General features: G+C 47.8%; 3 protein-coding genes across 7 annotated transcripts in view; 1 reads left to right on the top strand and 2 right to left on the bottom strand.

Moving 5' to 3' along the window:
- Window positions 1-15,709, bottom strand: part of LOC129552014 (GTPase IMAP family member 1-like) — a 153,877-nt gene that overhangs the window by 56,564 nt on the left and 81,604 nt on the right. The window lies entirely within an intron of this gene.
- On the top strand, window positions 608-3,964 carry GIMAP6 (GTPase, IMAP family member 6). Its single transcript, XM_088831993.1, has 3 exons — window positions 608-661; window positions 704-788; window positions 3,038-3,964. The coding sequence occupies exons 1-3, from the start codon at window positions 608-610 to the stop codon at window positions 3,814-3,816; spliced, it is 918 nt and encodes a 305-aa protein (XP_088688119.1). The 3' UTR covers window positions 3,817-3,964.
- The window catches only part of LOC148778425 (GTPase IMAP family member 4-like), a 34,610-nt gene continuing 29,018 nt past the window's right edge, over window positions 10,118-15,709 (bottom strand). For all 4 annotated transcript variants that reach the window (XM_088834736.1, XM_088834732.1, XM_088834734.1 and 1 more), the window contains exon 3: window positions 10,118-11,824. In XM_088834736.1, the coding sequence (XP_088690862.1) occupies window positions 10,914-11,824 (911 nt within the window). In that variant the 3' untranslated portion in view covers window positions 10,118-10,913. The remainder of the gene's footprint in view (window positions 11,825-15,709) is intronic.

Genomic DNA, 15,709 nt, shown 5'->3' with positions numbered 1-15,709 from the left:
GGGCAGACAGCTCTCTGGGCTTGAGAGTGGATGACAGGTGTTCCTGGTGGGCGACAATGCCCTCCTTGGCAAAGAGGACTGGGAATTGCTCTAGAAAACATCGTAAAATGTCCTGGAATCTTCCAAGGGGACGAGATCTCAGGAATGTGTAGTTTGGACTCAACATCCACATCTCTGGGGACATGGAGGCCCTGGCAGCGTGACCACCCGAGTCGGTGGCCTGCAGCTGGGTGCCGAGGACCCGGGGCTCCCTGCAGGACTGGGCCCCACGCGGAGAGGGAGCCTGGGCGTGTCTGCCGCCCTCCTCTCCACCCAGCGTTCGGCCTCTGCAGCCCTCACTGACAGGCTCCCCCCCAGAGAGCATTCTGGCCCCAGGAGCCCCTCACCAGCCCCTCCAGCAACGTCCTGGTTACATCCACCCGGCACCCTGGCCACTGCTCCCAGGACAGTGTCTGTCAGGACGCGTCTCTGGTCATTTCTTCCCATCACAGAATCTGCCCCCCCAAGTGGAGACCACGTGCAGGGGAAGGAAGGGGGAAATAGGGTCCCTAAAGGAGGTAGCAGGTATCTCAGACACCCCCTGACCCAGTCCCATGCCAACAAACCGATGCAAGCAGCTTCCATGGGCAAGAGAAAGGCAAAAGTCAGGAGCCCCTGGAAGGTTGGAGGAGACATCAGTAAGACACATTATGGTTTTTCCTAGATAGAGGAGGAAGAATTTGAAATCCTTCTCCCGGAGGAACCTGAAGAAGGCGCATCCCAGGATCCTTCTCCAGATGGGTCAGAAGGTAAAACAACTTTCTAGCAGACATGAACTTGAGAGAGGTGGGGCTAGGGCCTGATGGGCAGGTAGTGTGCTGGGAGGGGCAGCGGGAGTCCCCGTCAGAGATTCACCCACCGGGGTGGCCATCACTGGGCCTTTGGGTTGGGCCTCCCTTCACCCCAGCCAGACAGAAGGGAAGGGCCACTGATGGTGCCGTGGGTCAAAGTGGATGACAGACCATAGCCACTGCCCCTTCACTGAGGGTCAGGAAGGATGTGTTCGTGGGTGTAACAGACGACTCGCCCCAGGCCCCTGCTGGGTGTCGCACTGTCTCTGCTGTGAGATTCTCAGGACCACAGGGGCTGCAAAGCACTAGTGAACACATAGGATGCAATCAAGGGCCCACAGGTCTGGACTCTGTCTTCCCAAGGGGCTCCCTCCCCGCAAAAGCTGTTTCTTCAGGGTCAGGGGCTTCACTTTCATGGGCTCAATTTTCCCTCTAACCTGGGGAGACAGAACTTAGGAATTTAGGAATGCTAGAAATCCATCACTTTCCTGGATAAAGGAATTGATTGCCAATTTATTATGCCGTTACATGCACCTATGTTTTTATTAGATGAACTTCAGTGGCCTGAGCCATTGGCAGAAAGCCATAACATTAACCTGCAGAGGAAAGCGAAGGTCCCAGTGTTCACACTTGATTTACCCTTTTTGCAGCAATCGGGGTTAAGTATTACTTTAAAATTCCTCTTCCGGGCTCAATGTATTTGGCTTTTAAGTCCAAAGGCGTGGCATGAGTGTCTCCAGGCTTGCCCAGACGGGAGACCACTGTCTTCCTCCAGCTTTCCATCTGAGAATACAGACGGACACTGCCCTTCCCTGCTTCTGTGGAACTCCCAGTCATTCACTCAGGTTACCTGCAGAAGCTGGAGGGAAGCGATATCTTCCAGTTGGAGTTGGTGGGTGGGTCAGCCCACCAAGGCAGAAAGGCAGGAGAAACACACCCCTGCTGGGGAGAGCTGGAAGAAGACTGTGCCAGTCCTGGCCTCAAGAGGCTGAGGACTCTGCACTGAGACACAGCAATGTCTTCCCCGGGAACAGTCTGGAAATCAGCTAGAGTTTGGTGGTTCTCTATGTGCTGTGGGTCCTGGGACCTGCAAGGCCAGGAGAAGGGAATTCCCTTCGTGCTCTCCAGCTGTGGTCATTTCTAAAATCTGGATGTGGGGTCCTCAGTATTAGATGGGCATGAATCATTTACTCACAGCTGATGGTTCTGATATTCTCCTGGGGGGGTGTCCAGGCCAAACTTCAACGGTGGAGCTTAGAACTGTGACCCTAGTGTGAGCTGTGCTGTGGAGCTGGGGGTCTGGCTGAAAGGACCCCATCCTCACAACACTCCATGTTGGAAAAAGTGAAGGTAATGTGGCGTGTTCGATCATGGCAGGGAGAGGACAGACACGGAGGCTGCGTGCTTCCAACTTCACCCTCTTCCTGGAAAGGGTCTCCAACCAGAGGTGCTCAAGGAAGCTCAGGCTTCCAGTTCATGAGGGGATGATCCCACCTGGTGGGAATAGGTGGCCCAAGAAGAAGTTTCAGAACAGAAGCATAAAATGTGGCATTCTGCCATATGATCCCGCAATTCCACTTCTGGGGAATATACCCCATAGAGTTGAAACAGATGGTGAATATATGTGCGCTGAGGTGCACAGCAGCATTGTTCACAATAGCAAAAAGTGGAAACAACCCCCCAACTCCATATGTATATGAATGTGGGTTCATATATACACCTACATTCATATATACACCTACAGTGGAATATTATTCAGCCTTAAAAAGGAAGGCAATTCTGACACTTGCTCCAACATGAATGAACCTTGAACACATTATGCAAAGCGAATAAGCCAGACACAGGAGGGAAAAATTGCCTGCTTCCAGTAATGTGAGGTCCTTAGAGCAGTCACATGGAGCCAGAAAGAGCAGGGGATGTCAGGTGCTGGGGGAGGAAGAATGGGGCGTTAGTGTTAAATGGGGACAGGGTGTCATTCGGGAAGATGGAACGTTCTTGAGATGCCCAAGTGATGACTGCCCAGCAATGTGAATGTACCGAACGCTACACCTAAGCGTGGTTCAAACGGTACATTCTATGTTATGTATTTTCTACCTTAATGTTTTCCCCAAAAGTTAAAAAAGGAGAAAAGAAAGGAAAGCACCCGGGCAGGCTAAAGCGGGGGACGGGCTCTAACCGCGGCCCCCACCTTCTCTTGATGCTTCCAGGGCTGCGCGGGGATGAAGGGACCCCGCAGACGCTGAGGCTCATCCTGGTGGGAAAGTCCGGGAGCGGGAAAAGCGCCACGGGAAACAGCATCCTCGGGAGGAGAGTGTTCGGGTCCAGGCTCAGCGCTCGCCCGGTGACCCAGGCCTTCCAGCAGGGCCGCCGCGCGTGGGGCGGGAGGGAGCTGCAGGTCATCGACACCCCCGACGTCCTGGCCCCCTGGGCGGCGCCGCGCGGGGCCGCTCGGGGCGGCGGCGAGGCGGGCGCCCGCTCCCCGCCGGGGCCGCACGCGGTGCTCCTGGTGACAGCGCTCGGCCGCTTCACCGAGGAGGACCGGCGGGTGGCCGAGCGCCTCCAGGAGGTGTTCGGGGCGGGCGTGCTGGCCCGCACCGTCCTGGTGTTCACGCGGCACGAAGACCTGGACGGCGGCTCGCTGGGGGCGTACCTGCGGGAGAGCGACAACCCGGCGCTGGCCGAGCTGGACGCGGTCTGCGCGCGGCGACACTGCGGCTTCAACAACGAGGGGGACCGAGCCGAGCGGGAGGCCCAGCTGAGGGAGCTCATGCGGCACGTCGAAGGGGTCCTGTGGGAGCACGAGGGCCGCGCCTACAGCCTCCCGGCCGCCCCTCAGCCCCGCGCCGCGGCCCGCGAGAGCTGGGGCCTCTGGCGGCCGGGCGCCGCGGAGGGGCGCGGGGACCAGGCCTGGCTGCGCGGCCTGCGCCGCATCCTGAAGGAGCCCGAGCCGGCTGGAGACCCGCTCCCGCCCAGCGCGCCCAACTGAGGCGCACGCCTCGCGGCTTCCTGCCTGCCTGCCTCCCCCGGCCGAGTCCGGCTTCCAGGCCCCTCACTTGCCGGCTCCATCCCGGGTCCCTGGCCCCTCCTGTCTCCAGGGCAGCATCTGGTCAGGCGAGGGAGGTGGCTGGGCTCCTTAGTTCTCAGGGCCTTCATCACACCTTCCAGATCACAGGGACCCGCCTGCTCTGTGCGCCCCCGCCCCTGGCTCACCGTCAGTGTCTCTGGCGTTCCCTCTCTGCAACAGAACTCTGAGAGAAGCTAAGCCTCCTGAGGCGGGCCTGCGCTCCCTCCTGCCGTGGAACTCCGGCGGCATCCCGGCTACTGGAGTCTCGGCTTAAAACTCGATGCAGCAGATCAGCGTGGAATGTGGACCGGGCCACTCTTCGTCTCCTGGGCTGTGTCGCTGCCCGTTAAGAGGGCAGGCGCGATGGCTTTTAAGGCCCTGCGCCATGTGGGGCAGGACAGGCTCTGGGCTGGGGAGGAGAAGGCAGCTAGAAAAGGGGGAGGGCCGGCCACAAGGAGCTGCTTTTGATTCGTTCTTGAAAGAGGCCACCACTCGAAGCAAAGGGGTCCCATGGGAAGGAGCAGAGCAGGGCAGGGGTATCCAGGGGCCAGGTCTGCTCAGGAAACAGGGCCTAGACCTGGCTGCAGGACTCGGACCCGCCCCGGAGGTCCAAGTGGACTTGGGCAGTGGAGGAACTCTTCCCAGGGAGGCTTGGACAAGGGAGGTCACACACCTGGCACCTCCCTCATGATGCCCACCCTTGTGCATGGAGAGCAGAGGAGACTTCCAGCCCCGCCTCTGCCTGACTTGCAGCCCTGTCCCTTCTCCCCTGAGAGAGGGGAGAAGGCGAGGGGTGTCTGGGCGTGTAGACGGGTTCCCCAGCCAGGTGTTTGGGGGTATAGAATGGAGGGAGGAAGGAAGAAAGGGAAGCTGCAAAGAAAGAAGCAGGAGACCACGTGAACGGGGCAGCCTACGGGCCTGGGAGAGTCCTGCAACTCGGGGTGTCCTCTCGTCCTTACCCAGAGGACCCCTGAGAAAGCTGGAGCAGGTCTTTAGCTAAAAGGGTCTCGAGTCAGAACAGAGACACATCGGAGTATGCTGAAGATAGCCTTTGTGCCAGACCATTTGCTAAATAGGTAATCCATCTTCTGCTGATCTGAAACATAGCAGTTATCATATGGTGAACTTTCATATTCCCTATGATTTCTGTGAGAATTTTTGCCTCTTCTTGTCTTCCATCTTCTCAACTCCTATATGAATAAAGTATTGACTTGATTTTTGTGGCTTTGATTGTAATGTGAACTCTCCACCACCCCCCGCCCTGATTTCCTCCCCAGTCACCATTTTTGTATTTCTTTTGTTATTTTCAGGCATTTCTTCTTCTGTGTGAAAATTAAAATTACTTGTTGATTTTTCTAAAAAGAACATTGTTGGTGTTCCAGTTGGAGTTGTTTTATGTTCATGTATTGAATTTGGGAGAATTGGAAGCAAGATAAGTCAGAGAAGGACAAATACTGTGTAATATGTGGAGTCTAAAATGTCAGTTCAGTTCAGTCGCTCAGCTGTGTCCAACTCTCCGCGATCCCATTAATCACAGCACGCCAGGCATCCCTGTCCATCACAAACTCCCGGAGTACACTCAAACTCATGTCCACAGAGTCGGTGATGCCATCCAGCCATCTCATTCTTGGTCGTCCCCTTCTCCTCCCGCCCCCAACCTTTCCCAGCATCAGAGTCTTTTCCAGTGAGTCAACTCGTCGCATGAGGCGGCGAAAGTATTGCAGTTTCAGCTCTAGCATCAGTCCCTCCAATGAACATCCAGGATTGATCTCCTTTAGAATGGACTGGTTGGATCTCCTTGCAGTATAAGGGACTCTCAAGAGTCTTCTCCAACACCACAGTTCAAAAGCATCGATTCTTCGGCGATCAGCCTTCTTCACAGTCCAACTCTCACATCCATACATGACCACGGGAAAAACCATTGCCTTGACTAGACGGACCTTGGTTGGCAAAGTAATGTCTCTGCTTTTTAATATATTATCAAGGTTGGTCATAACTTTCCTTCCAAGGAGCAAGCGTCTTTTAATTTCATGGCTGCAATCAGCATCTGCAGTGATTTTGGAGCCCAAAAACATAATGTCTGACACTGTTTCCACTGTTTTTCCATCTATTTCCCATGAAGTGATGGGACCAGATGCCATGATCTTTGTTTTCTGAATGTTGAGCTTCAAGCCAACCTTTTCACTCTCCTCTTTCACTTTCATCAAGAGGCTTTTGAGTTCCTCTTCACTTTCTGCCATAAGGGTAGTGTCATCTGCATATCTGAGGTTATTGATATTTCTCCCAGCAATCTTGATTCCAGCTTGTGCTTCTTCCAGCCCAGCATTCCTCATGATGTACTCTGCATATAAGTTAAATAAGCAAGGTGACAATATACAACCTTGACGTACACCTTTTCCTATTTGGAACCAGTCTGTTGTTCCATGTCCAGTTCTAACTGTTGCTTCCTGACCTGCGTACAGGTTTCTCAAGAGGCAGGTCAGGTGGTCTGGGATTCCCATCTCTTTCAGAATGTTCCACAGTTTATTGTGATCCACACCGTCAAAGGCTTTGGCATAGTCAATGAAGCAGAAATAGATGTTTTTCTGAAACTCTCTTGCTTTCTCCATGATCCAGTGGATGTTGGCAATTTGATCTCTGGTTCCTCTGCCTTTTCTAAAACCTGCTTGAACATCTGGGAGTTCACAGTTTACATACTGCTGAAGGCTGGCTTGGAGAATTTTGAGCATGACTTTACTAGCTTGTGAGATGAGTGCAATTGTGCGGTAGTTTGAGCATTCTTTGGCATTGCCTGTCTTTGGGATTGGAATGAAGACTGACCTCTTCCAGTCCTATGGCCACTGCTGAGTTTTCCAAATCTGCTGGCATATTGAGTGCAGCACTTTCACAGCATCATCTTTCAAGACTTGAAATAGCTCAACTGCAGATGCGAAGCGAGCGACGCCGGCCCTGGCGGCGCAGATGCGACGCAAGGGACGCCGGCCCCGGCGCAAGGAACCACGAAAAGAGGTGCGGCCGTGAGGTGCTACCCCACGCCTGAGGCCAGGGCCGGCGGCCAAGAGGAGCTAAAATGTGAGACCTGTTTAAAAACGGAAGAGAGTGGTGGTTACTGAGAAGTGGGGCACAGGGGATAAGATTGATGGTGTTCTCGGCACAAACTCACAAGACTAAAAAGCCATAGAGGTCTAAAGCACAGTAGATTGAATGTAGACAATAATATTGCAGTATAAGCATGTGACATGCTAAAGGCTGTCAAAACAGCAACCAACTATGAGACAGCAGCCCACCAAAGTAGCACTCTGCACACCTTCAATTTACACAATGTGAAAAGAACAAATTTAAAGTCACATTAAAAATCTGAAACATAAAAAAGTAACTGGGAGAATCTGTAAATTTTTCAAGGATAAGTGAAATAAGGTCATTTTGTTTCTAAGTGAATCGACCGATTACTTCATAACCACTGAATTAACAGCTAAAATCATTCGCATTTCCTTTAAGATAAGAAGATAAATATCTTTAACTTAGGTACTTTTGTTTTAACCCTGTTGGCTTAATTGGTCTCATCCTAGAAAATACAAGTATTGCCCAGATGACAGGCACTGTCACTCACAAAACATCAAGTCACTAAACGGCAAATGGCAAGTCACTCAAAACTTGTCATTCATTAAAAATTCTAAAGGAATTGCTTAAAATTATGCGGAATATGGTGTTTTCTCTCCTTGGTTACTCAAAGTCAAGGAAAACCCCTCCCATGACATTTCAGAAGGAAGGGGAGCTGTTGCTTCACACCATCACTCCCTGAGCATCAGAGAACAGGGAAGGCATTGTCGGTTTATTCTGGAAATCCCGTGGTCTGTGTACCAGAAAGAGGGTCTGTGGCTGAGGTCATGGGTAGGGAGAGGAGAGGGTGTTGTCTTGGTCAAAGCTGTGAAAATAGTGACCTTGGGAATTCATTATTCTCAAAAAAATCCCTACACTGGAGCAAAGCACGAGACAGAGAGATCTGGAGAATCCGAAGTGACCAGTGAGTCCACGGGCTGCTGCCTCCTTGGTGGGTCATGCACTGGCTAAAAATCTCAGGGAAGTTTTCCAGCTCTGAATTCTCCTGTAGTAACTGCCATACACATATTGCTGAAGCCTAGCTTGGAGAATTTTGAGCATGACTTTACTAGCGTGCGAGATGAGTGCAATTGTGCGGTAGTTTGAGCATTCTTTGGCATTGCCTTTCTTTGGGATTGGAATGAAGACTGACCTTTTCCAGTCCTGTGGCCATGGCTGAGTTTTCCAAATTTGCTGGCATATTGAGGGCAGCACTTTCACAGCATCATCTTTCAGGATTTGAAATAGCTCAATTGGAATTCTATCACCTCCACTAGCTTTGTTTGTCGTGATGCCCTCTAAGGCCCACTTGACTTCACATTCCAAGATGTCTGGTTCCAGGTGAGTGATCACGCCATCGTGATTATCTTCGTCATGAAGATTTTTTTTGTACAGTTCTTCTGTGTATTCTTGCCACCTCTTCTTAATATTTTCTGCTTCTGTTAGGTCCATACCATTTCTGTCCTTTATCGAGCCCATCTTTGCATGAAATGTTCCCTTGGTATCTCTAATTTTCTTGAAGAGATCTCTTGTTTTTCCTATTCTGTTGTTTTCCTCTATTTCTTTGCATTTATCACTGAGGAAGGCTTTCTTGTCTCTCCTTGCTATTCTTTGGAACTCTGCATTCAGATGCTTATATCTTTGGATGTGTCTCAGGGACATTTTAAATACACATTCTTATAACAAACAAGCAGTCATGTACCCATGTTCAGATTATTTTGATGAAATGATTAAAGTGATGAGATGGGAAATAAATATCAGAATGATTTTCTTTGTCTCATCTACAGCATTAACCTGGGATGCTAGGATAAGAATAATTGAATGCATTTATAATGAAAATTACCACTGCAGCTAGCTTGTCTTTTTTTCATCTTAAACCTGAATTTAATTTTCTTTGAGGGGTATATGCAATTCTTTGGTTGAATATTTGCTTGTGTTGTAATACAACACAAGTTTTAATACAATAAATACAATATTACATTATTAATTTATAATTTATTATAATTTACATTATATATTACATTATTAATAATACAATATTGTATTTATTATAATACAATAAAGTTGTAATACAATATCATGTTAAATTCACAACTAAGAATCTTGACTGAAGCGCTGATGATGAAAACCATAGAGACCAACTCCTCCCACGTTCTGCAGAGTGAAACTGAATCTGTCCACTCAGAGTGACCGTCTCTGCTGGAGTCTTGTGCTTCTTTGCAATGTGCTTCTCATATCCTTGAACCTTTGCTAACTTCCCTGGTTGCTCAGACGGTAAACTGTCTGCCTACAATGCGGAGACCTTGGTTCAATCCCCAGGTTGAGAAGATCCTCTGGAGAAGGCAAAGGCAACCCATTCCAGTACTCCTGCCTGGAAAATCCCATGGACGGAGGAGTGTGGTAGGCTACAGTCAATGGGGTTGCAAAGAGTCGGTCACGACTGAGTGATGTCACTTTCACTTTAGTGACTGAACGACAACAGCAATAGTTTCTTTCCAACAGTATGTTAGTTTCTACTGTACAGCAAAGTGAGTCAGCTATAGATAGATAGCAGCTGTGTTAAAGGTTCAGTCCTGTGTGTTTGGGGGAAGTCAGGGCAAGGCACATGTCCTCTTTTGGACAGAATGGGTTAGGGCATGGAGAAGATGATTTCAAGATGACCAAGCAAGGAGAGTTGGCATAGGTTACGTGTGACCTCCAGACCATGTTGGAAGAACATGGAAATGAGCTTGGGGAAAGCCTACACGTTACTAGGTGAAGAGGACCCATTGGAAGAGGAGAAAAGGGACAGGGATGTCTCTATTTTTATCCATAGATTTAAAAGATTTTTTGCAGCAGGAAAGCCACAAAGGTCTCAGAAACCTCGGTTACACATAGTTTATACAATACATAAAGGATGAATCCAGGAGAATGTTGACTTTGACTGACAGAGGGGTGGAAAATGTGGCTCACACTTTCCAGGGGAAAAAGGGGAGGGGAGACGTCTGGAGGGTGGACCAAGTCAACACCAGAATCATCTTGAACTTTTACAAAAAACTGAAATTCATCCCTGTGTTCTTAGAAGGAGTAGTGGTGCTTTCCATTAAAAAAAAAAACAAAACACAGATTCCAATTTGCACAAATATGAGAGAACAAAAGTTTTATTAAAATAACAATAAGCAAACAATTCATCTGCATGGGGCAGCTGTTAGTTTCACAGGAAAAGGAGAGAGAGAACTGGTTATTCAGCAAACTGGTTGGTGTTGGTAAAAGATTTCCTACAGATATGTCTGAATACACCAAGCATTATTCTCTTATCTGTTGAATATCTTTTGGGACGTTTGGCATTTGAGGTAGTTGAGTTCTGAAAGATCTATTTGCCAGAGAACTCTTTGTCCGTAATGGTCAGTTGATAAGGAACAATTTGAGGCCTTCAGTAAAATTCCATTGAACAAATTTCCATTCATCTAGAAAGATTTCTATCAGTATCTCTTTCTGTAAGTTTAACTAATGGAAAGACTTGATCTTTCTAATAAACTATAAGGGTAAGATGATCAGCGCCATATAAAGACAAAATAAGTGAGGAAAAGCTGTAGGGGAAGATCACCTACCAATATAGAAAGAATCTAGAGGAGAAATTTTTTCTAGGGATAAATAGAGAAAGCTCGGGGTCATCTTCTTTGGTCTCCTGGATTCCTGGTCTTGGTGTCTCTGAGAAAGAATTCACAGATTAGGGAGCATCGATACTTGCTGCTTTGGAGTTTCATAAGTTGAGAATTTACCCCTTCCCCGTTAAATCAGTCAAACACATACCAATTATCAATAGTGAACTTTACTCTCCTTAGCCCTCAGAGTGGCAGAGAAAAAGGAGAATGCTCTGAGTTACATGGGGCAGGACCACCCAAAAATGTGCAGGAAATATAGACAGATTTTCATGAGGTTTAATCCTTAAACAGAGAGGAAAAAGCCTGTAACACATTAAGGATGATTTCAACTATCTTATTCTGACTCAAAACATCATCTCTGGCTGTTTGCTGCCTTGAAACCCAGTAAGCTTCCCTTTCTGCCAATTGCCTTTCCATTTCCACCTTCCACTTTTGCTGTTCTAGTTCATCCTTCAGCTTTCTGATTTCCTCTTCGAACTCCTGTTTTATCTGAGCTTTTGCTCTCTCGAGCTCTGCTCTGTAATTTGCTAGTAACACTTGGGTTTCTTTCTGAATCTCCTCCTCGGCCTTCCAATACAGGTTATTTGTGTAGTATCTCCCATCGCACTTGTCCACCACATCCTGGACCAGGGCCAGCAGCTGCTCCCTCTGGTTCTCCTGCTCAGCTCCTGTGGCCTTGTTGTTGAAAACACAGTAGCGATCTCTGAACTTGCGGATCAGCTCTTGGATGGCTGTAGGAGCATGCTTCAAGTAATCACGGAAATCCATGCCTTCTAAGTCATCTTTCCGGGTGAATAAGACAATCATGTGTTCCCTGGCTCTCTCTCCAAACATCGTCAGGGTCTTCTCTGTGGCTTTCTGGTCTTCGGGCGTGTAACGGCCCAGTGGGATGACCAGGAGCAGAGCGTGAGGCCCCGGGGAGGTCAGCACCATGCAGCGGGTAATCTCCTTGACAGTCTCAGCATCTGTGGCCTCCGTGTCAAAGAGGCCAGGTGTGTCCACAACGACAACTTCTCTCCCCTTCCAGGTGCTGCTTCCTTTCTCACAGTGCTTGGTGATGGATACAGCCGAAAAGCCAGACGGAAACACGTTCTCTCCGAGGATGCTGTTTCCTGTTGCGCTTTTCCCTGCCCCAGTCTTACCCACTAAGACAAGTCTCAGCTGGGAATCTCCGGGGTTTGCAAGCCCTGGACATCAGGAAACAAAAGTCCCAGTTTTAGAATGAACTTCAACTGTCTCCCCTGAAAGGCTCCCACCCACTGAATAAATATTCAACCCTGAATATTCATTGGAAGGACTGATGCTGAAGCTGAAGCTCCAATACTTTGCCCACCTGATGCAAAGAGCAGACTCACTGGAAAAGATTCTGATGCTGGGAAAGGTTGAAGGCAAAAGGAGAAGGGGGTGGCAGAGGATAAAACGGCTAGACAGCATCACCAAATCAATGGACATGAATTTGAGCAAACTCCAGGAGAGAGTGGAGGACAGAGGAACCTGGCAGGCTGCACTCCATGGGCGTGACTTAGCAACTGAACCACAATAACAACAGATATTTTTCAGGATCCCTTTCAGCTTCTTACTTTGACCTTGTGGAAGCAAACAGCTCATAGAGGAGGAAACAATGTGATTAAGAAGAGGACCCTGAGTTGCTACCAGAAGCTGTTCTTCATAAGATAGGAGCTAACACAAAATTGACTGTGCATATTCGACTTCCCAGGAAAGCTGAAAGTTAATATCAGAGCAGAAGAGCACAGCGATTGAAACCTAAATTTAAACACCAAATCATCTACCAGCTCTTTCTGTGCTTGTATTCAGCAAGTCTCTGCATATCTCTGCAATGTGTTTATAAAGTCAAAGGCCTCTGGATATCTCAGGCATAGACCCAGGATCAGAGCGAAGGCAATTGACAATCACATGTGAAAGCCTGTTTTTCTGAGAAAGCACACCTTGCTGGCTGGCCCTTGAACTTAAGGGTCTGATTCCTGCATGAGTAATCCTATGTTATATCTACCCATTTCTGATTGAGACAATGCCTACATGATCCCACGTACAACATTTTAGACACTGTTACCAACTCCAGTTTATTTGCAGAGCCACCACCTTTCCCCCGGGTCCTTAGACTAGAAAGCTAGGAGTCACCCTTGACTTCCCTGTTTCCCCTACTTTCCAGACCCAACCCATCAGGAAGTTCTCTTGGCTCCAAACCTGTTCACCTGTCTCTGTTTTGCAGATCGTCTTTCCAATCCAGATTCCGTCACCACCCCTTCCTCTGCAGTCTCCTAACAGGTGTCTCCACTTCCACTTTGACCCTTTCTGTCTATTCTGTGAGGTGGGCTAAGCTTAAAAAAGTATCAATCAAACAGAACCAGGAACTTGCAGAAACCCCTCCTGTGATGTCCACAAAATCTGTAGTTAATTTCCATCTCCAACACACTTTCTGATGAAGTGTTTGCTACTCCCTGAATCCCTAAGGCAGAGTTTTCCCCATTTGAGAACCAGAATCCTGGGATAAAAGAAGTAAATTTCCCAATGCTGCAAACACTGGATATGGGATGGCTAATACCCCGCATCCAAGGTAAGGTGAAGTGGCTGTGCTTTCTTGGAGCAGCTGTGAAGAGATATCCCACGCCCAAGGTAAGAGAAACCCAAATAAGATGGTAGGTATTGCAAGGGGGCATCAGAGGGCAGACACACTGAAATCATAATCACAGGAAACTAGTCGATCTGATCACATGGACCACAGCCGAATGTGGTCCACTGGAGAAGGAAATGGCAAACCACTTCAGTATACTTGCCTCGAGAACCCCATGAACAGTATCAAAGGGCAAAATGATAGGATACCTAATGAGGAATTCCCCAGGTCGGAGATCAGTGGAGAAATAACTCTGGAAGGAATAAAGGGATGGAGCAAAAGCAAAACCAATACCCAGTTGTGGATGTGACCGGTGATAGAAGCAAGGTCCGGTGCTGTAAAGAGCAATATTGCATAGGAACCTGGAATGTTAGGTCCATGAATCAAGGCAAATTGGAAGTGGTCAAACAGGAGACGGCAAGAGTGAACATAGACATTCTAGGAATCAGTGAACTAAAATGGACTGGAATGGGTGAATTTAACTCAGATGACCATTATATCTTCTACTGTGGGCAGGAATCCCTTAGAAGAAATGGAGTAGCCATCATGGTCAACAAAAGAGTTCAAAATGCAGTACTTGGATGCAATCTTAAAAACAACAGAATGATTTCTGTTCGTTTCCAAGGCAAACCATTCAATATTACAGTAATCCAGGCTTATGCCCCAACCAGTAACGCTGAAGAAGCCGAAGTTGAACGGTTCTATGAAGACCTCCAAGACCTTTTAGAACTAACACCCAAAAAAGATGTCTTTTTCATTATAGGGGACTGGAATGCAAAAGTAGGAAGTCAAGAAACACCTGGAGTAACAGGCAAATTTGGCCTTGGAGCATGGAATGAAGCAGGGCAAAGGCTAGTAAAGTTTTGTCAAGAGAACACACTGGTCATAGCAAACACCCTTTTCCAACAACACAAGAGAAGACTCTATACATGGACATCACCAGATGGTCAACACTGAAATCAGATTGATTATATTCTTTGCAACCAAAGATGGAGAAGCTCTATACAGTTAGCCAAAACAAGACCGGTAGCTGACTGTGGCTCAGATCATGAACACCTTATTGCCAAATTCAGACTTAAATTGAAGAAAGTAGGGAAAACCACTAGACCATTCAGATATGACCTAAATCAAATCCCTTATGATTATACAGTGGAAGTGAGAAATAGATTTAAGGGACTAGATCTGATAGATAGAGTGCCTGATGAACTCTGGACGGAGGTTCATGACATTGTACAGGAGACAGGGACCAAGACCATCCCCATGGAAAAGAAATGCAAAAAAGCAAAATGGCTGTCTGGGAAGGTCTTACAAATAGCTGTGAAAAGAAGAGAAGCAAAAAACAAAGGAGGATAGGAAAGATATAAGCATCTGAATGCAGAGTTCCAAAGAATAGCAAGGAGAGATAAGAAAGCCTTCCTCAGTGATCAATGCAAAGAAATAGAGGGAAACAACAGAATAGGAAAAACAAGAGATCTCTTCAAGAAAATTAGAGATTCCAAGGGAACATTTCATGCAAAGATGGGCTCGATAAAGGACAGAAATGGTATGGACCTAACAGAAGCAGAAGATATTAAGAAGAGGTGGCAAGAATACACAGAAGAACTGTACAAAAAAGATCTTCACGACCAAGATAGTCACAATAACGTGATCACTGACCTAGAGCCAGACATCTTGGAATGTGAAGTCAAGTGGGCCTTAGAAAGCATCACTACGAACAAAGCTAGTGGAGGTGATGGAATTCCAGTTGAGCTATTTCAAGTCTTGAAAGATGATGCTGTGAAAGTGCTGCACTCAATATGCCAGCAGATTTGGAAAACTCAGCAGTGGCCACGGGACTGGAAAAGGTCAGTCTTCATTCCAATCCCAAAGAAAGGCAATGCCAAAGATTGCTCAAACTACTGCACAATTGCACTCATCTCACACGCTAGTAAAGTCATGCTCAGAATTCTCCAAGCCAGGCTTCAGCAATATGTGAATCGTGAACTTCCAGATGTTCAAGCAGGTTTTAGAGAAGGCAGAGGCACCAGAGATCAAATTGCCAACATCCGCTGGATCATGGAGAAAGCAAGAGAGTTCCAGAAAAACATCTATTTCTACTTCATTGACTATGCCAAAGGCTTTGACTGTGTGGATCACAATAAACTGTGGAACATTCTGAAAGAGATGAGAATACCAGACCACCTGACCTGCCTCTTGAGAAACCTGTATGCAGGTCAGGAAGCAACAGTCAGAACTGGACATGGAACAACCGACTGGTTCCAAATAGGAAGGGAGTACGTCAAGGCTGTATATTGTCACCCTGCTTATTTAACTTATGTGCAGAGTACATCATGAGGAACGCTGGGCTGGAAGAAGCACAAGCTGGAATCAAGATTGCTGGGAGAAATATCAATAACCTCAGATATGCAGATGACACTACCCTTATGGCAGAAAGTGAAGA

Source organism: Moschus berezovskii, chromosome 3, assembly GCF_049115385.1.
Source record: "Moschus berezovskii isolate FMDL1 chromosome 3, NW_MosBer_1.0, whole genome shotgun sequence".
In the NCBI taxonomy this organism is placed as follows: Eukaryota; Metazoa; Chordata; class Mammalia; order Artiodactyla; family Moschidae; genus Moschus; species Moschus berezovskii.
The sequence above is the reverse complement of the archived record's forward strand: the minus strand, read 5'-3'. Positions and strand labels throughout refer to the sequence as shown.

What these genes read in the sequence shown, in the direction of transcription:
- GIMAP6 (XM_088831993.1), top strand. Translation starts at nt 608, where the DNA reads ATGCAAGCAGCTTCCATGGGCAAGAGAAAGGCAAAAGTCAGGAGCCCC. An exon ending in AAGTCAGGAGCCCCTGGAAG is followed by an intron (nt 662 to 703) that starts GTTGGAGGAGAC and finishes GGTTTTTCCTAG; the next exon opens with ATAGAGGAGGAAGAATTTGA. An exon ending in TTCTCCAGATGGGTCAGAAG is followed by an intron (nt 789 to 3,037) that starts GTAAAACAACTT and finishes TGATGCTTCCAG; the next exon opens with GGCTGCGCGGGGATGAAGGG.